This window comes from Vipera ursinii (genome assembly GCF_947247035.1).
Source record: "Vipera ursinii genome assembly, chromosome: 7".
NCBI lineage: Eukaryota > Metazoa > Chordata > Lepidosauria > Squamata > Viperidae > Vipera > Vipera ursinii.
In genome coordinates this window covers 59972734-59993729 of record NC_139521.1, presented here as the reverse complement: position 1 = coordinate 59993729, position 20996 = coordinate 59972734, and the positions used below count along the sequence as shown (strand labels likewise).

Here is a 20996-nt window from a genome sequence, read left to right as displayed (position 1 = left end):
CTTCTCTGAATTTTTCCAAACTCTCAACATCTTTTTTTTTGTGATATGGTGACCAAAATTGGCTGCAGTATTCCAGGTAGGGTCTTACTAGGGTTTTATAAAGTGGTACTAATACTTCGCGTGATCTTGATTCTATGCCTCTGTTTATGCAACCCAGGATTGTATTAGCTGTTTTTGTTGCTGCTGCACAATGCTGGCTCATAGTCAAGTGATCGTCCACTAGGACTCCAAGGTCCCTCTCAAAGTTACTGTTTTTAAGCCAGGTTTCGCCCAGTCTGTACTTGTGGTCTCTGGAATCTTATAACATTGACATTCGTATATCCACAGTTCTCTATGTGAGTAATATAAATGAGAGTCTTCCTCAATATTAATCCTACAACAAATATCCTCAGAATTATGTTCATCTGAATCTTCAAAATGATAAGAGTGAGATCTGCTGTAGTCAGATGGTATACTGAACCTGGACTCCAAGTTTTAGTTCAATACCTCAGTCACTACTTTACATTGGTCCTTTGTTGTGAAGATTACAAAAACCAGAGTTTCTTACTATTTTTTTGTTAACTTTCTATCATAATATTTACTGTGAAGCAGTAATGACATCTATTACAATATTTAGAGTTGTAAGGCAGAAAACTGCACTTGCAACACCAGTAGGGATTCAAAGCAAGCTAAAGGTTTTTTAATAAGAACATAATCTAATGATTTCACAAAATTCCACCTGAGGCAAACTATGCTGCAGAATTTCAAAAAAAGTGAAAATAAACTTTGCAAAATAATTTTGGTGGGAAATTGGAGAAGGAAGCCATCAGTTCATATCTACATACTTTGGGATTCAAAGTATCCTATACACACAGACCCAGTTGTTTCAGTATCTGCATCAATGGCATCCAATCTCCTATTATACCTGTTCTGCTGCATTGGCACATCACTCAATGGGTCCTCTGTTTTTTCAAATGGTTTTTCAGAGGTGATATAAGGACTGAACCTGACAAAGCAATAAACAGTGATTCCTGGGCTCCAGGGAGCCATTACATAAATATAGATCAGCTGCCTTCCAAGAAATCAATAGAACCATCCAGTATCCATTAAGTCAAAGCGTATATAAAATTTCAATTCTTTTGCACTGTAGAAGTCAAATCGTTTGGTGTATACATGGTTTCACTCTTGTCTTCAATAAAGATTCTAATCTAGTTAAATCGTGTCTAAGAGTCTTCTGACAAGTTAGACCAATTGCTGAATAACAGGTTAAGTACTTTGAGAGCTAAGATTTAGTGTTGTGTCCTGGTGTGAAGCCCGAGAGGCACAAAGAGTTACATCAATAATAAAAACACATGTGATAATCTTAGATTCTGTCCAAGTTGATATATACTTGTTGATTTATTAAGCAACATAACTTGTTTGATATCAGTTATAATAATAAACACAGTATTGGAAAAGTAAAAGCAAACAACAAAATTATTTCATTGTGGGAGCAGTCCAGCTTAAAATGCCACCAACACATATCCAAAGAGATCAATAAATTATGACATGATGTAGAGCTATGCTACTCTCATGCTATCTAAGGGGATTTCAGAATGGTCTCCTCTGATTAATACAATTTCATAGTAAGTTGAAAATCAGCTCATTATTTCTTGCTCTAATGGTCTCCAAAAAAATTGCACTGTTATTAGAAGAGATAGGGAAGAGAGTTCCAAAAATAAAAAAATCTTACTTACCAATGTCATTTCCCAGGCAATTGAAAAAAAATTAAAAGAATACACCTTTTGAAATTGGAGGACAAAATATCTAAAAGGTCTGTCAGTTTGGGAGACGCAAGAAAGATGGAGAGCTTTGCATGCTAGTTTAATAGAGGCTATATTAATCACTCATGCCACAGAGCATACAAAAATGGCAGAAAAATCCAATAGAAACTGTCAGAATATCATGCTGGTTTTCATTAAATTTGTTGAAAGGGACTCAGCATGGAATTATTAAATGACTTTCAATGGCAAATGACTAAAATGCTTCATCTATTTATAGCGATCATACTCAATCATTTTTTTTCCAAATAATGACATTAAGAGTCTTGTCAGCATTTCTAAGCTAGTCCCATTTTTAAGGATTCATTAATAGAAACCAAACAGTTTAATTCAGTCTAGTCAATAACAATACACAAAAACTATTAAATGGTCACACATTCATGCCTAATTCTACAGTAGATATCATAGTTAATTGTGCTCCAAAGTGAGCACAATATTCTGCCACTGATGCTGGGGAGAAAAGATGATGATGGGTAGGAAACCTAACCAAATATGCTATGCTATGTCACAGTTAGATTTCAATGAACAATACACTTAACTGTATATGCAAAACAATAGCCATAGTCCTTCTTTTTTATCTTTTTCCTTTTAGTCTCTTCCTTACTATCTAGCAGGTCAGAGCTTGCCTTAATTTTTATTATTTGTTTGCCTTAATATTTGCTGTTTGGTGTATGTTTTATTCTCATAGGAATACAGCTCTCCCTTCTGAATTGCATTTATAAAAGAACACAAGATTGATAATACTATATTAAAAGACTCTCTGAAGCTGCCAAGTAGTCACCAAGGGCAGCCCCACAAAGATTGCACTACAGTAATCTGCACAGAAGCTGAATAACGTATGAGTGACTATGAGCAAGGCCTAACAATCCAGGAACACATTAAACTGATGCATAAGATGGAGTTTGAGCTACGGCTACCACTTGCTCTTACAGTAGGTGTTGTGAGTCAGACAACCCCCCAAATTGCAATGCAACCCCTTCAACACAAAAGATGGGACATTCCCAAACCTAGGGTCTCGCAGTCCACAACCACTCAATCTTACAAGAGTTGGGTCTGAACCTGTTTTCCTTCACCCGTTCTCTGCCATCTAGACACTGAGAAAAAAAACTTAACAGCATCATTTGGAAGGCCGACGTTTGAGATGCAAAGTGGAATACCATTTAGCATACTGAGGATATCTAGCTCTTTGCCTACGTATGATCTCACTAAGTAGTCTCGTAGGAGTTACATAGGAAGGAAGAGAACCCCAAACATTAAGGCGCCCCCAAAATGCAAGGACATAAGGGAAAAATTTCTTTTCTCCTCTCACACCCATACATTTTGACTGGAACTAGCCCTGGATGAAAGAGAACCTCAATGCAGCCCATGCCATCTATTCCAAATCCCCAGAAACAGGCAGAATGATCCAGAATCAATGGCATCTAGGCTGCTGAGGGTTCAGCAGGAAGCTGAGGCAGAGCAAAAAAAATCACTGCACTGCTATTCTCTTTTACATTATTTTGTGCAAATAAAATCACTACATTCCAATATGTTTTCTTTACTTAGATAAGCCTTCATTTCCCCCAAATTCTGGGCCAACAGTAAAGTAAGTAGGAAAGGTGCTGTATTACTTAGTTCTCAGTACAAATATATTAAGCAGCTACATGCTTTTTAAAATGCCCTATAGAAAATAACCATTAACATCTCATTAATAGAAGCTGTTTCAATAATCATCTCCTTTCTGAAGCCAATAAATCCATTACAAATTACATACTACATGGCTACTATCTCATATTTATAAGCAGAGCTGCTTGGTCTGCTGAATACTTCAGAAATTTGACTTTATCTTTTTAAAAAGTAATGAACATCATTCATTAATTCCAAATGAAATCAGGATTTCTTTTCACATTAAAAAGCATCTTCAACATTTTATGAATCAAAGCAATCACAAGTCTTGCATTTAAATGTGTGTAAATGGCAATTAATAGCTGCCAACTACTGAGTTTGAATTGATTAGTTTGTCTCATTTTGCAGCAGTCTCAAATTCGTTTATATGAGTGCATAAGTTTTGCAAAAATAAATTGACTTTCTAAATAGCAAGATGCACAAAGCTTAAGCAGCTGGTTGCTAGAGGCACATGTCAATTCCTCAGTGTAAATGTTGCTGAATTTTTTTGCATAAAGATCAAAATTGATGATTCCTGTTTTTATATTGACATTTAGATCAAAAGTTGAAACATTCTTAAAGGGAACAACACATAAAACTGTTACACTTTCAGGGATAATTGAAAACGAATAAAATTAAACAGTCATAAAAAAGTGAACTACCTTCATCAAGTCATTATCTGTTATAAAAGTCATAGGTGAGTATTCTTAGTGATTTTTGGTTGAACTTGGTAAGTTGATACAACTAATGAGATAGCTGAGTTTTGCAGCTGTCTCACAATTAAGTTCCCCACTGTCATCAAGGCTTGTTTTAAAAACAGGGTCCAGATATACCGATCCCAGAATTTTGTAGTGTTTATAGATTTGACTTGGTCTAAGGTGTTCACAGTTTTCCAATTGAAACTGTAGTTGAACCTGAAACTGTGTTGTGAAAACTTTTTATCTTCGGGCTGCTAGTTGATGCTCATGGATGAGGTCTGCTAGTTTCTGCTGACTGTCCTAGTTAAATTATCTTGAGCGTATCAGCATGCTGTATGATCTGCTAGTTGATGGGATGAAGTTAACAGTATAATGGCTTACAAGAGAATCTCTTAAATTAGAAATCCTAGCTTGCGTAAAAATGGCCTTTGATTATTTTTGTGACAGACAGAATAATGTGCCAGAACTGATCGGCACTGTCCTTAATAGCAGGAATGCTCCTTGCTACATAGATGTGATTAAGGCTGGTAATTGAGCAATCACCTTTTCTATCTTCCTAAAAGTGTCATGTGAAAGCCTTAATTGTCCAAAGACATGATAAGTGGTGGAAGTCAATATCTATAGGCCCACCTGGCAATGACAATGGCATTGTTTATTGTTTTAAAATGTTTTAGTCATTCTACAATTAAGAAGTGTAAGCAGCCCAGAGTCAGTTAGTTGTGTTGGGTGGCTATAAAAAAGGAAGGAAGGAAGGAGAAAAGTTTTAACTTTGACTGTCAGATGAGTAAGTAGATTAGAAGTTGAATTAATGAATGAAATTGAGGGAGGGAAAGAAAAGAGATAAATTGTGAGACTGTGAAACTAAGGGAGGAAGGAAGGTGTAAGAAATCTAATTAAAGATAAGCTATTCTTCTTAGATGGAGTCAATGAATATCTACTGACTGCATGTATGTAGGTGAATTATGAATGAAAGAAATTATTATTATTATTATAAAACTTGTATTCATAAAACATGAAACTCAGTCAACTGAACACTCAAACTGACTGGCACTAATGGTTGACACGGGTTGCTGCCAGCATCCTAGGTATCAACCAGGTATCTCCTTAAAATGTAAGATGTTATGAGTAGCGCGGTTTTTTGTAGCTTTGCTGGAGTTATTGCAGGAAGCTGCAATTTCTTGATGTATTTTGCCAAGTTTTTGGACATAGTTCCCTGTTACACGTTTTATCCATAATCGTGCAGTTTCAATGGCCAGGTTGCGGTATTTCATAATTTTTTCCAGTTTTTTTTTCTTCGACTCTGGCATATCCTTGTACAACGATATCAATCAACTGTACACTTCAGTTCTCTATGACTGCAATAACTGGCGTGTTGTGTTCCAAAAGGTGATCTGTCTGTATTCGGAAATCCCACAAGATCTTCATCCTCTCATTCTCAACAACTTTTTCCGCCCTATGTTCCCACTAGTTTTCGGACACAGGCAAGTCATATTTTTTACACAATGCCCAGTGGATTAGTTTAGCAACTCGGTCATGTCTAGCTTTGTAATCAGTCTGCACAATTTTGCTGCACTCACATATTAAGTGTGAAACAGTTTCAACTTTATCATTGCAAAGTCGGCAATTTGGATTGTCAGTAGATTTTTGTATCTTCGCTTTCATGGCATTAGTTTGTAGTGCTTGTTCTTGAGCAGCCAGTATTAAGCCTTCCTTTTCTTTCTTGATGGTTCCCATCTTAAGCCTTGCCCATGTCAAGTTGTTATTACATTTTCCTTCAGTATTTTTCAAATGCTGTCCATGCAAAGCTTTGGTTTTCCATCTATTTAATCTATCATCCAGCCATTTTTCCTTATATTCTGCCTTTGTTTCTGTTATTTTTATAATGCTCTCTGTTTTTACAGCCTGCAGCAATTTTTCTGTACTTTGATTTACATAGTCATTCAAACTTCATTTTTCTTCTTCTACAGTTTGGTGAATTTGCAGTAGCCCTCTGCCCCCTATTCTTCTTGGCAGGTACAACCTGTCAATGTCACTTCATGGATGTAGACTGTGATGCATATTCAAAAGTTTACGTGTTTTTGGGTTTAGATGTTCCAATTCAGCCAAAGTCTAGTTGATAATTCCAGCTGGGTAGCGTATCACTGGGACTGCCCATGTATTAATGTATTTAATTATATTTCCAGCATTCAACTTTGATTTTAGTATTTTGTGGATTCTCCTGATGTATTCCTTTTGTGTTGACTCTTTGACTTTTCCATTCAAGATGTTATCTGCTTCCAATATGCCTAGGTATTTGTAATTGTCATCCTTTGCTAGTGCTTTCATAATACGTCCATTTCCCAGTTCTATTCCTTCTATTTTTCCCATTTTTCCTCGCTGCATGGATAACATAGCACACTTTCCAAGTCCAAAGTACATTCTGATGTCGCTGCTAAACAGTTGAACTGTGTTGAGTATTGATTCAAGTTCAGTGTGGCTTTTTGCATACAGTTTTAAGTCATCCATGTATAGTAGATGGTTTATCTTGCCATGCTGGCTTGAGATGTGGTATCCCAGTTTTGTGTTTTGTAATATTATTGTCAATGGAATTAATGCGATGTTGAACAGTAGTGGTGAAAGTGAGTCCCCTTGGAAGATTCCTCGTCTGATGTTGATTTCACCAATGTTCTCCTCATTTGCTGTTAGAACTGTTTTCCATTTTTGCATATTTGCTTTCAAAAATGTACAGTTGTTTTTGCTGATTCCAAAATTTTCCAAACACGCATTAATCCAGCTGTGGGGTAATGAGTCAAATGCTTTCTTGTAATCAATCCACGCCATATTTAAATTTGTTTTTTGTTGTGCATTATTATTATTATTATTATTATTATTATTATTATTATTATCATCATCATCATCATCACCATTATCATCATCATCATCATCACCATTATATTAGTAGTAGTAATATCTACCTATCTTACCATGGGGCCACTCATTTAAAAGTACATATTATACCATCTATGTTGTTCTGGGTTTACATGAAACAGGGAATCCATTGCTTGGTTACAGTTGTATGTTATACTCTAGTGCAGACATGTCAAACTCACAATGTCATGTGATGTCACGCGACGTATCGGAGCTTTTTCTCCATTGCCGGCAATGGGGTAGGCGCGGTTTCTTCATGACACATCCAGCCCACAGGCCGGCAGTTTGACACCCCTGCTCTAGTGAATAGGAAAAAAATGGTAAAATGAAGACAGTTTGGGGGCATTCTAACTTAATATGATCCAGAAGATAAATGTATTATACTAGTCAACATGAGTGGTTGAGAATGAGATGGGACAGAAACAGCTATCAGAAAATGTGAAACTGAATCAATGCTATGATTCTTTGTTGAGTGTCTGCTTGGTGGGGGGAGTCAATTTCAAATATATAATTTAATCATAGTCTTTTCAGGCATGCACATGGAACATGAATGATTTTTTTATGATGAAAGGCTGAAAGGATTAGTGAAAAAATCACGGGCAATGAAAAATTCTGAACGTAGGACAGACCATTATTTGCTAGTACCAAACATGGGTACTGGGGGGAAAATTTGATGTGGAAGGAAAACTAAGAAGTGAACTACAGCAAAATAGAATGATTGCAAGAATATGAGTCTTGTACAAAAAAGCAATAAAAGACCATAAAATTTTCTAATTGGAATCAAATAATGTAAGACAAAAAGAACAAATGAGGGTATGGAAGAAGCTGCTTCAAACAGTAGCAAAATATTTCTAATAAGAAAATTACGAGGGCAATTCGGAAATAAATATCCATTTGATTATCAATGACAGACACTCGGAGATACAGAACTTTTATTATACACATTACAAAACTACAACATTACATTACTTTTTGACATAATCACCATTCAAATTGAGAGACTTAATTTTTACTCGCCGTCATAATATATCAAAGACAATAGGTAGTTGTGTTTAAAATAGCCAGGTATAGGAGTATGCTTCCACCACTGTTATATGAAAGTTGGGCATAACAGAATAAGTTACATGAAGCAGAAAAGATAACTTAAGAAGTAGGTATGGTAAAATGGAAGAATTAGAATCAAAAGTAAATGGTTGCTAAATGGCTGTGATTGAACGGGAAAAATACAAGGAGTGGTTTGCTCAAATAGAAAGAATGAGTAATTAATATGGTTGCATATAAATCCCAAGCTGCTTAAATGTGACAGTTAAAAGTCAGCTCAAAATTAATTAGCTCATTATAATATAAAAATAGTATGTATTCATTCATTATTTTATACAACTTCAGAAGACATCCAGGCCTAGATTTGATGAAGGAAGAGATACAGTTATGAGAGAGATTAATATTACTGAACAATTCATCTATCAGTAAATATACTTATAACAACTACTTGCACTGATCTTCATATGTAAATGCCTTTAGGGAGAGACATTTTCTTGATGTACTGAGGTTCAAAATCTTCAGGGGAAATTTGCAAATTATTATTTTTTGTTTGAAATAAATAAATCTTACTTCTATTAATTTAATATTAATTTACACTAAAACATATATTATGAAAGGATTACAAATGTATACGTGAGTTTTAAAAGGTTAGGTTGTTTTCATGCAAACATCTAACGTTGTTTTGTTAAATACCACTAGTGAATACAATTGGATTTAAAATCATGTTTCGTTATTTGAGCAGTTAACATTGTAAGCTATTGTGAAAGCCCAAATGCCTAGATTTTTGACCATCTAGTCATTATTGCATCTTAAATAAATAATAATAAGAGATTCAGTTAAGGATATCTTTTGCAAAAATACTAATTTTAGTATGTTTAGTCTTGGACCATAAATACATTTTGTTTGATTGGTATTAATGGCTTAGGCCCAGGATACTTACAGGACCATCTGCTGCCGGGAATGACTTCCCATCGCCCAGTACGCTCACACAGAGAAGGCCTCCTCAGGGTACCGTCGGCTAGACAATGTCGGCTAGCCACCCCCAGGGGGAGAGCCTTCTCTGTGGGAGCACCAGCCCTATGGAACCAGCTCCCCCCTGATCTTCGGATGGCCCCAGATCTCCAGTCCTTTCGCCACGGCCTCAAAACACTCCTTTCCCACCTGGCTGACCTAGACTGACAGGGATTTTAATTATGCTTTTAATTTTTAACTCTAATTTTTAATTTATTTTAATTTTAATTTTTATTTATTCTACAGGGGCCTTTAATTTTAATTTTAACTTCTGTATTCATTGTACGTTATTGTTGTTAGCCGCCCTGAGTCCTTCGGGAGATAGGGCGGCATATAAGTCCCAATAATAAATAAATAAATAAATAAATAAATAAATAAATAAATAAATAAATAAATAAATAAATAAATAATTTTAGCAATCAGAAGAAAAAATATTCTTGACCAGATTCAACAAACCTGTAAACGTCTGAATTGGTAAAACCACATTCTATGATAGCAAAACTATGATTTTCATGAAAATTATCTAGAAACATTTTATCAGAAATATTTCATTAGGCTAACTACTGGAACCCACAACAAACTTTTTCATACAATCCCCACATTCACCAAGGGTGTGCAGAGATAACATATAAAACATTCACATTACTCTCATTACAGTGTGTCTAAATGTTGTTTAAATAACATTATCAAGTTATGCTATCGTGCTCATTAAGAAATGGGGTACTTGTTTGGGGGTACAAATGTTGTGCAGAGGAGTGTAGTTAGTTAATGTGGAAGATTCCTATACTGTAGAACAAGATTTTAAAATATGCATATAGATACTGTTCCATTCCCATGTGCTCAGTATAATTTGCTCGTTTCCAACTGTGTGAACAGATGCTTAAACCATGACAAATGTGAGTGGATGTGAGTAGTACACCATTCAGCAAGCTGCATATAATCTTTTATTCAGGGAACAAAAGGGAGAAAACATTGCAGGTAAAACAATAATCCCTGAGACCTAAATTCAAGTTGCTCTTGAATCCAAATATCAAACCAATCTTCAACCATCCTGCTCCACTATTTTAATTTATTATATAAATACTTTAAAAATATCGAGTACAGCCAATTCAGATAAATATGCAAGACACACAACCCTGGGGAAGGAACAGAATTTCATTACATTACCCACTAAAGGTAAGAAAATCATAGTTTCACTCGCATTGGCAGAACTGATAAAAATGATAAAAAGTACCCTCTTGCCATTTTAATCATGGACCATAAGGTTGTTATTGACTCATATCAAAAATAGGTACACATAGATAATCGATAAAGTACACAATTCCAAATAGGACATGGACATAAGGTAACTGTAAAATTAAAGGAATTGGCTACAACAGTAGTTCTCAACCTGTAGTCCACGGACCACTGGGGGGACCACACTGTGATCACAAAGAGTTTGTGAAGGCTTGAAGAAATGTTATGATTTAAATCTTGAGTTAAGTCTTGGGTCCATGGTCTGTGGTCCATGGTAAAGAAAAGTTTGAGAACTTCTGAGCTACAACATTCCTGTTGCTTACCTTGCCTTTATTAATAAATATTCTTGTGTGATCTGAGGAATTCCAGGATCTTTCTGTTAACAGCAGTAGTAAAGCTCTATCCTTTAGAGGATCACAGGAAAAAAAGACTATCCCTCCTCTAGCCCTTTCCAAGAACATAGTTTCTCTAATCCAAATAGGGTGCTTAAACACTCTACTATGAATATTAATAATGTAAATGTCATGGTTCCAATAGATGAAACCCCTTAAAAGAACTTCAAGGAAAAATTCTTCCTCAGAGAACATTTTATTCAGGAAACAAAGTATCGGCACTACATAGTTGAACCCAAAAACTAAATTCCCTTCCCCCAGATACAAAGTAACAAAGTGCAATTCCCACCCCCAACAAGCTGTCATAAATCACATTCTCCAATTAGCCTAAAACGCAGGCCTTTTCCCCAGCTCCTCAGCCTGCGAAAACATTATCAGTTTGTCCTTGGGTTCCCACAAAATAGAGTTATTATTATGGCTAGCTGAGTTCAAGCTTTCATTCCAACCCCCCTCCCCTTCTGCACCTAATTTCTAAATACAAGAAAAAGCATCTTAAAGGGAAAAAAGAAAATGGCTGCATTTTCATCAGTTGTCAGAGCAAACATCCAATGTTTGCAGCGTTGACAGTAAATATACATCAGAATTACAGATAAATTTCCTCCCTTTATAATTACTCCTGGACTCGCACTCTATTTTGCCATCTTAAGAATTTTATATAGCAATTTTCTTTAATTAATTTTGGGACAGCACATACTGCTTGCTTCTATTTCCACTGCATTCAGGTTTTTTAATGTTTTTTATACATTAGTTTAAAATTAGTTTAAATTATATTTTTAATTAAACAACTATAGGAGGTCAGGTGCAACATATTACCTTTTTGGCATGTTATTATATGCACTATCACATCAATATTCATTATAGTCAATTAAAACATCATAAGTTATAACTTATCGCATAAGGCCAGATACTAATATATATTGTTAATTAATATAAATTCAAGGATATTATTTTTCAGCAATATGACCTGAATGAAGTGTAAGCCCAAGAAAGTGACGTTTAAGTGTTCATGTTTTTTCTTCAATAAGAAATAAAATACTGGCTCCACTGATTTTCAATATTCTGATATACTTTAGTCTTTAATTTTTAATCAAATACCTGAAAACTATACCCAGAACTGTCTGTGAACATATTGTTAAGATTACAACATATATCTTATATTATTTTAGTACACACTATATTATGGTACCTAGCATACATTGTTTTAACATATACACTACTTAGAGAGCTTTAAATGATGAAAGAAAAGAAAGAATAGGAAATGGGGGGAAAGAAAATTAGTACTTAGTTTTCATTATAAATCTCCTTGTATCTTAATTTTTCCTTTTAGCATATTATCTGAAAAAATTCTACAAGAATAATATATAATATTTGTCCATTAGATACAAAGTTCCAGTAGTGGGCAAGACATTCATGATATAATTTTAAATAAATCTTTTCTACTATACAGTATACTATCTACTGTCTATCTAGCTTAAGAATTTGTTTTTTCCATGTGCTTCAAGAAAAAACAAAGTATTTGAAGAAAACTTGAATATTTTGAAAATCCATACATGGATTGAATCATATTTAATTTTGTTATTAATATTAATTAGATATTAAGAACTGAACAGAAAAGAACTTTTAATCTGTGCTTTGAAAGTAAAAAAGACTGATTGGGTCCCATGATAAGGAAATGAAGGGTTAGGGTCTACAACACTATATTAGTCCACAACTTTTTTATAAAACGCAATCTGATGGCAGGATGGCGAAGGCCATGGGGAGGTCGGAAATTCTGCATGCCAAAGAAACTATATGGAATGGTGGATTACCTGTTATAAAAAGTAACCTGGCTTTTGCAAAACCATTTAATAAAGGATCCAAGGTCATTGTTCTTGTTGAATTAGGTGATTTGTCAAAAGATTGTGTAATGGAATGTAGTGAAGAAGTGAATCCCCAGGAAGGAAAGTGATGCATTCCAGAGAAGAGGCAACTCAGCTCAGAAATTGTGTGGGAGAGAAAGAGGGTGGAGACAGTGCCTCCCTACTAGTTTACAGAGTATATTTTAGATGCAGACAATGGTGTTTTAAGTCTTGCAATATTTTATCTATAAGTGTGAAACAATAAAGAACTTAGCATTGAAGAATTGCCATGTATCATTCTTGGTTTGGGGCCTCACAGATTCATGTTTTATGGCTGATTTTTCAAATACACATCCTTAAAACTAGCAAGACACACGGGCAGCAAAATTTACATATTTCAAAAGCTGACAAATTTATCAGAATGGGGATTATCAAGTTTTGATATTCTATCTTTAAAAATGTGATGTTAACAGTCCTAGAACTCTTATCTCCACAAGTCAAAGTGGCCATTAATATCTTTGTTCCTATATTGTTAGACGATTGTTCCTATAGATACATCTAGTCCTTGAGTTACAATCATTCATTTAGTGACTGTTCAATCTTACAACGATACTGAAAAAAAGTGACTTATGCCCATTTTTCACACTTAGGACTGTTAAAACATCCCCATGATCACATTATGAAAATTCAGACACTTGGCAACTGATATGTACTTATGATGATTGCAATGTCCCAGATTCATGTGATCATGTGGGCCCAGTGCTCTTCAACATCTTCATCAATGATTTGGATGAGGGGATAGATGGGGAACTCATCAAATTTGCAGATGACACCAAGCTGGCAGGAATAGCCAATACTCCAGAAGATAGGCTTAAGATACAGGAGGATCTGGACAGACTCGAACACTGGGCACTATCTAACAAAATGAAATTCAATTGTGAAAAAAGTAAGTTTCTACATTTAGGCAGGAAAAATCAAATGCACAGGTATAGTATAGGTGGTACCTTGCTCGATAGTAGTAACTGTGAGAGAGATCTTGGAGTCCTAGTGGACAATCACTTAAATATGAGCCAGCAGTGTACTGCAGCTGCCAAAAAAGCCAACACAGTGCTAGGCTGCATTAACAGAGGGATAGAATCAAGATCACGGGAAGTATTAATACCACTTTACAATGCCTTGGTAAGGCCACACCTGGAATACTGCATCCAGTTTTGGTCACCACGATGTAAAAAAGTTGTCGAGACTCTAGAAAGAGTACAGAGAAGAGCAACAAAGATGATTGGGGGACTGGAGGCTAAAACATACAGGGAACGGTTGCTAGAATTGGGTATGTGTAGTTTAATGAAGAGAAGGGTGAGGGGTGACATGATAGCAGTGTTCCAATATCTCAGGGGCTGCCACAAAGAAGAGGGAGCCAAGCTATTCTCCAAAGCACCTGAAAGCAGGACAACAAGCAATGGATGCGTGGAACAACCTGCCTCCAGAAGTGGTGAATGCTCCAACACTGGAAGTTTTTAAGAAGAGACTGGACAGCCATTTGTCTGAAATGGTATAGGGTTTCCTGCCTTAGCAGGGGGTTGGAGTAGATGACCTCCAAGGTCCCTTCCAACATCATCATCATCATCATCATTATTATTATTATTATTATTATATTATTATTATTATTATCATCATCATCATCATCATCATCATCATCATCATCATCATCATTATTATTATTATTATTATTATTATTATTATTATTATTATTATTATTATTATTATTCCTTTTGTGACTTTCTGACAAGCAAAGTCAATGGGGAAGCCAGATTCACTTAACAATTATGTTACCAGTTTAACTGCAGTGATTCACTTAACAACTGTGGCAAGAGAGGTTGTAAAATGGAGCAAAGCTAACTTAATAACTGTCTTGCTTAGCATTGGAGTTTGGGGGCTCAATTGTGGTCGTAAGTTGAGGACTACCTATAATCAGTTACTAATGTTACATTTTATAATTCCATGTTTGAATAAATGCACAAGAGATAAATTGTTGCCTTTCAATCCAAGTTAGGATGAGAACTAAGATGCAAAGTGTAATTAACACTCTTCTTAACTAGCCTCAATTAAACACCTGTCTCATGATTGTATACCATTGGGAAAGCAGATGTTTATCTAATTAACACTTCAGCTCTTAGCTGAAGAAATATGCTAGATGTGTATGTCACAATAATTTTAACTACTTAATGTTTACCAGGTTCATAAAAACACATTGTTTTATAGGCTACTCATATATATAAAATATGTTCACATTTTAATAGCATTTTATCTTCAATCTGTATTAAACACTTGCGAAAATGTCCTGTTTCACATAAATATTGACTTCAGTGGAGTCACACTTTTGAAGTATATGACTTGCAACTTTACCTCTTACTCCATTTTTTTAATTCCCTGCACTATTAGGGCAAGAAACTCAGTCTGAAGATAACTTACTGAGTGGATTGCTGGAATTCTCTCAATTGTTGATACAAAAACAGATAATTCTTTTTTCTTCTTATGTGATTGTTCCACAGCTTGTTTCATCTGAAATTTGAATACATAACAATACTTTGAAGTCCAGTTGTGCTTTTATAATCCAGCGCAGTTTTTACTTTTTATCAAATAGATTTTATTGTAAATTCATTTGTATAAATATTGTGCTGTTCAATAAAATCTATAAAATCCCTACACATATTAATTCCATCAAAACTAGCATATTGTATACGAGAGGATGTTCTCTCCCCACAGTAATACATTCATTGATTTCCTCTTACCAAAGTTTCTAAGTTACTTCTGATTTAAGTTACGTTTGACTAAATGAAAGGAAGTTTCTACATAAAACTAAAAGATATAGTATTCATCTATACCTTAGCATAAGGCAATATAAAGGCTTGTTATATATATAAAAAGGAATACGTATAATATTATTTCTGATAATTATATGATATTCCTTATGTATGTTTTACCTGCTTGGGGAATGTTTATATAACCAGAGGAGTGTTGTGTGTTATTTATATATATTTAGTTTGCTCTAGGTAATTTTTAAGGACAGACTTATACTATTTTATGTCTTTTGTTCCTATCTTCACAGTACTTCCTACCCATTTCTCATTTCTGCTATCAAGAGACTCGTTTCTAAATTTATCTATAATGTAATATTAGCTCTTCAGTTTGATTAGAATCTAAAGGGAAAATATTTGCATCTGAAATATTCTGAAGAAAATTGTCTCTAGGACTAATATATTTGGTAATTTGTTTTCATTTCATCTTCCACATGATTATAATTCTATTAAATTAAGTCATCAGCGAATGTTAATGGACACCTAGGTTGTCATCCTTAATATGTTTGATAATATGGGAGTGTGTGTGTGAAAGATAAGAGTTTCTATGCTAATTAAAAAAGACATTGCTTAAGAACGGCAAACTATACCACCCACAAATACATTTTTGAAGAGGGATATGATTCTCAAGGGTTAAAATGTTAGGAATTTTCAAAGTATAGATACTGCTTTCTGTGTAGGTACAAACTGTGGGTTCCCTGCAGCATAAGGTTTTATGGACAATGTCTTTACTCATTCTTAAAATATCACACAATACATCTACAGTATATACAAGTTCTAAACTTTTCTAGCTTTGTGTAAAAGCTGCTCAAAAACTTCCAGATAAATTACAATGAATTCAGTGGGGATTCACAGATGTCTTTACAAATCTGTGATGAGGAGAGAGAGGAAGAGTACTTGGGTCAGAGAAGGGTAAGATTAAAAACAATTAGTTGAGAAGAAAGATAAACTAATTCCTAAATAGCAATAGCACTTAGACCTATATACTGCACCATAGTGCTTTATAGCAGTCTGGGAGCTTTACAATGTCAGCATATTGCCTCCAACAATCTGGGTCCTCATTTTACTGACCTCGCAAGGATAAAAGGCTGAGCCAATCTTGAGGGTCTCGAGACAAAACTCAAGACTGGGGCAGAGTTAGCCTGCCATACTGTGTTCTAACCACTGCACCACCACCATTGTCAATGAAGACAATGAGAACAAAACAATGAATCTGCATTTCTTTATTCAGGACTCAGAAGAACCCATATGTGTCTGCTTCTTTGTAGAGGAACATGAACAAAGCCCATATTGGACCATATGAGTGGCCTAATAATCCATAATTCTTATTAGAAATTAGAACATTAAGAAGGCAATAGTATCTGGCATTCAATTGTGTAGAGATTTTAAATGTAGGACTTTCATATGGCTATCGTAGTTAAATCATGGTTGATCTGCCGATTCTTCATGAAGAGAGTTACCTGATAATCAGCTGGTCCAGGTGTAGCAAAAGCTTCCCTCTCAACTAAATATAACAATCGAGGAACTGTAGATCCAAATGCTCCTTTCTTTTTTGTCTCTGTGAGAACATTTTTAAAGTTGGGTGTTGCAATTCTGTAATTGCAGATATTATAAAATGCAGGACCTGCAAGTGCACAATGAAATTAAGCAGCTTCATTTGAACTGAAATCTTAAGCAAAATAAAATGATATGTATACACATTTACCCTTATTTCTGAAACCTATAAATATAATTCAATTTCAGTCAAATAAGCTTAAATCAACTAGAATTAAGATTAGCTAATTGTGGATCAGAATGCAATGATGGGAGCCAAGAAATGAGCTGTAGCCTTAGGTATTTATTTAAATCTATTTAAATGGCCACTCCTCTCACAAATATGACTCCGGGTAGCTGACAAAGGTACAGCTACAGTAATATCACTCAAGTTTCTGACATAAGAGTTTCTTGATTTGAACAGAACCAGGTTACTTCATTTTTATAATTTTAAGTATAGAGTTCCCTAATGTATATGGAATAAATTGTATAATTCATAGGTTTGTTCCTTTAAAAACCTATCAAATATAATAACTGCACCCTTTTATTTTTCTTAAGTAAATATATTTCATATTAATATCATATATACTGACAAATAAAGAGGTTTTTTCTGAATATTTATTTATTTATCTAATTTATATAGTTGCCCATCTCACCAAAAGTGATTCTGGATGATGTACAACAATATTGGTCCAAATAAAAATTAATGTACAAATTGTGGTTAGTTTTTATAGTAATTTAAATTATAATTTGAAGCAATTTTATGATGTGCCACCTATTTTAAATTACAATAATGCTCACTTGAATATCGATAAGGAACCCATTCTATATAGATTGCTCTGAACCACAGAACCCTATTAATAAAGAACTTTATATCAACTTCAGTATTAAAACTGAACCAATCACCAAAAAAGATTATCGAAATATTAATTCTAGGCACAATATAAACTGGAAAAAGACTAGATCAAATTACTTTCTCATCTTATGTTTTACTACTATGGCAGGGGAAAGCTTACACTGTCACAAAATAGCTGAAGCTTAACAGATTTGGATCTGATAAGGTGTGCTTGTGAAACCATCTGCAGAGACCTTGAACACCAACTTGACTTCAACAATATAAATCAAAATATGAAAATACTCATGCAGAAAACTCTGTAACTATTTGGAATCAGCGATACACAACTTCATCAGGCAGGAAATTCCTTATTTAAATTCCTCCAAAGTTACAATAAAGGCTGTGTTCAGCAAAAGAAAAGAAAAGGTTTATGTTAAAGATAAATGACAGACCTCTTGTGGATTAGAGGATATAAGCAAAGGTATATATATACTCAAGGATCCAGAAGGAGAGCAGCAAGAAAAACAAATGTAGAAAGGACAATATATCAGTAGCTGTTTTCAAGGTAAATAAATGAAGGAAGGTCATTGTGTCCTTTAATGATAAATTTCATTTACATTTGCTTACAGTCAAACATTTCTACAATGAACATTTGATTCGGAAAATAGAATCTGATAAAATTTGGACTTCCGCAAAATCAATGGAAGGAATGCTTATTCATGGGATAATATTTCCCAAATATCTATAGCTAGCGTATTCAGTAGTTGATTAACTATACAAGCCTCTCAGTGCTTTCTTCCTTTAAAAAATACAGCACTCTTGAGAATAATATTAATAGGTACTATTTGTCTTAGGAGTGACTGTCATGATGCTGATGACCTCTACAATGTTAGGATAACTAGCATGATCTGCAACACAAGGATAAATAGCTCTTTCAGACTACCAACTATGGTGACCTTGTCAGAGATGAAAGAGTATGAAGATGTGACATTGACAGTTGCAGCAAGTATATAAAATAAAGTCGCATATTTTCAGATATTTTCAGCCATGGCATTCTAGACAGCACACTAAAAAGCAGAGACATCACCCTGTCAACAAAAGTGCGTATAGTCAAGGCTATGGTCTTCCCAGTTGCAATGTATGGCAGTGAAAGTTGGACCATAAGAAAGGCTGAGCGCCAAAGAATTGAGGCCTTTGAACTGTGGTGCTGGAGAAGACTCCTGCGGGTCCCTTGGACTGCAAGGCGATCAAACCGGTCAGTCCTAGAGGAGATCAATCCTGACTGCTCTTTAGAAGGCCAGATCCTGAAGCTAAAACTCAAGTACTTTGGCCACCTAATGAGAAGGAAGGACTCACTGGAGAAGAGCCTAATGCTGGGAAAGATCGAGGGCAATAGAAGAAGGGGACGACAGAGAATGAGGTGGCTGGATGGAGTCACTGAAGCAGTAGGCGTGAGCTTAAATGGACTCCAGAAGATGGTAGAGGACAGGAAGGCCTGGAGGAATGTTGTCCATAGGGTCGCGATGGGTCGGACACGACTTCGCAGCTAACAACAACAACTTATCTTGCAGAGTAGAATGTTATACATTCTATACATTCAATATATACATATTTTATTCTATACATTATATACAGTATTAGTCCTTGACTTACAACCACAATTGGGACCAGAATTTCCAATTGCCAAGCATCCAAATTTTGATCACATGACCTTGTGGATATTCTGACAGTTATAAGTGCAAGGACTGGTTGTAACTCACTTTTTTTCAGAGCCATTGTAACTTGGAACAAATGGTTACAAGTTGAGAACATCCTAAATATTGTCAATTTCTTTCACGATGAGATATTCAGAATAAAACTTCCTTTGATTGAGAGAGCATTAAAGAATTTTATAGCATCATTTTTACAGATATAAAAAGAGAACACAGCTAAAACAGGCAGACTCCCATAGCAAAGTATACAACCTCCAATTTTGCTTTTAATTTCCCAAAGGGAAAATGCACCCAGTGGTTGCATCCGTTTCACCATGTGTTACAAAAACTAAAATGTGGAGAGAAGCAGATGGAGGTTAATTACTAAAATCTGACCCTTGAGAAGTAGTAACAAGCAAGCTAAAGAGAAATTCAACTTTGAAATCAGAAAAGGATTAAATGACAAGAAAGTTAACTGACATTCAGGAAGTCATGTTTGACCTAGCAGCCTAATGTAGTAGCATATGCCTAATACTGTAAGAGCCCTGAAGTATTGGGAAGAAAGAAAGAGACTGAAAACTATTATTTAGTAACTATTATTCAGGTAATGAGGAAATAAATAATTCCCCAAAGCCAATGCAAATTAAATATTACAATGAGACTTAGAATTATAAAATCAGTCAACTTCACAAGGTATTCCTAATATGCAAGTAGCATTATAAAATAAATACAATCTCTAAAGGACTGTGTTTCTTTTGATCTCTTCCTAATATCAGCATGAATAAAAACTGGTAAATTAAATTATGCAATTATTTTGTCACTTCTTTATTGTTTGAGAATAATTCTATAAATGAAAGCAAAGCTAGAGTTGGAAATTTGGATTACTGAAGATGCATGGGACCTTCATTGTCTAAAATTATAGTGAACACAATATGATTGTGTTGTTGTGGCTGTTAAACTGAGCTGCTCATTTGATATTTGTCATCTTTTTCTATCCTGAAGGCATAAGACTAGGTTGCACATCTACTGTATAACTGAAAAGATTCACTTTATGAGATCCTATTTATCATATTTCATACTGAATTTTAAACATATTCCTTTTGAAAGAAAATTTGGATAACTGATATTTTACCAGTGTCAAAGCAAAGGTTTATGAACCAACAGAAACAGTCCAAAAACCAAAATCACTTTACAAGACCTATGAACCCCAAACATGGGCAATAGACTGAAGGGATAACTGAGGGTAAAGGGTAAAGATGCCAGAGGCCCAGTCAACTCTACAGGGTTCCTTTCTGGCAGATTAGAGGATGAAGATATACTGATATACCTGGTGATGTTTGCAATCTGGTATCTTCGGTGAATCGAACTGAGGTATGGCCAAATGGGATGCTTTTTGACCTACATGGTCTTCTCAAACATTCAAGAGCAGAGCGTGTTTCATCGTATGTGCCAGGAGCTGGAGTATAAGATTTCACAGGGGCAAATCTCTAAGAAAAATGCAAGAGAATAGAAGTAA

General features: G+C 34.9%; 1 protein-coding gene across 1 annotated transcript in view; it reads right to left on the bottom strand.

Moving 5' to 3' along the window:
- The window catches only part of STPG2 (sperm tail PG-rich repeat containing 2), a gene marked incomplete at both ends in the record, with an annotated part of 198585 nt that overhangs the window by 124042 nt on the left and 53547 nt on the right, over nt 1-20996 (bottom strand). Inside the window, 3 exons of the mRNA XM_083367062.1 lie at nt 15036-15125; nt 16882-17045; nt 20808-20967. Coding sequence (XP_083223188.1) covers nt 15036-15125; nt 16882-17045; nt 20808-20967 — 414 coding nt within the window. The remainder of the gene's footprint in view (nt 1-15035; nt 15126-16881; nt 17046-20807; nt 20968-20996) is intronic.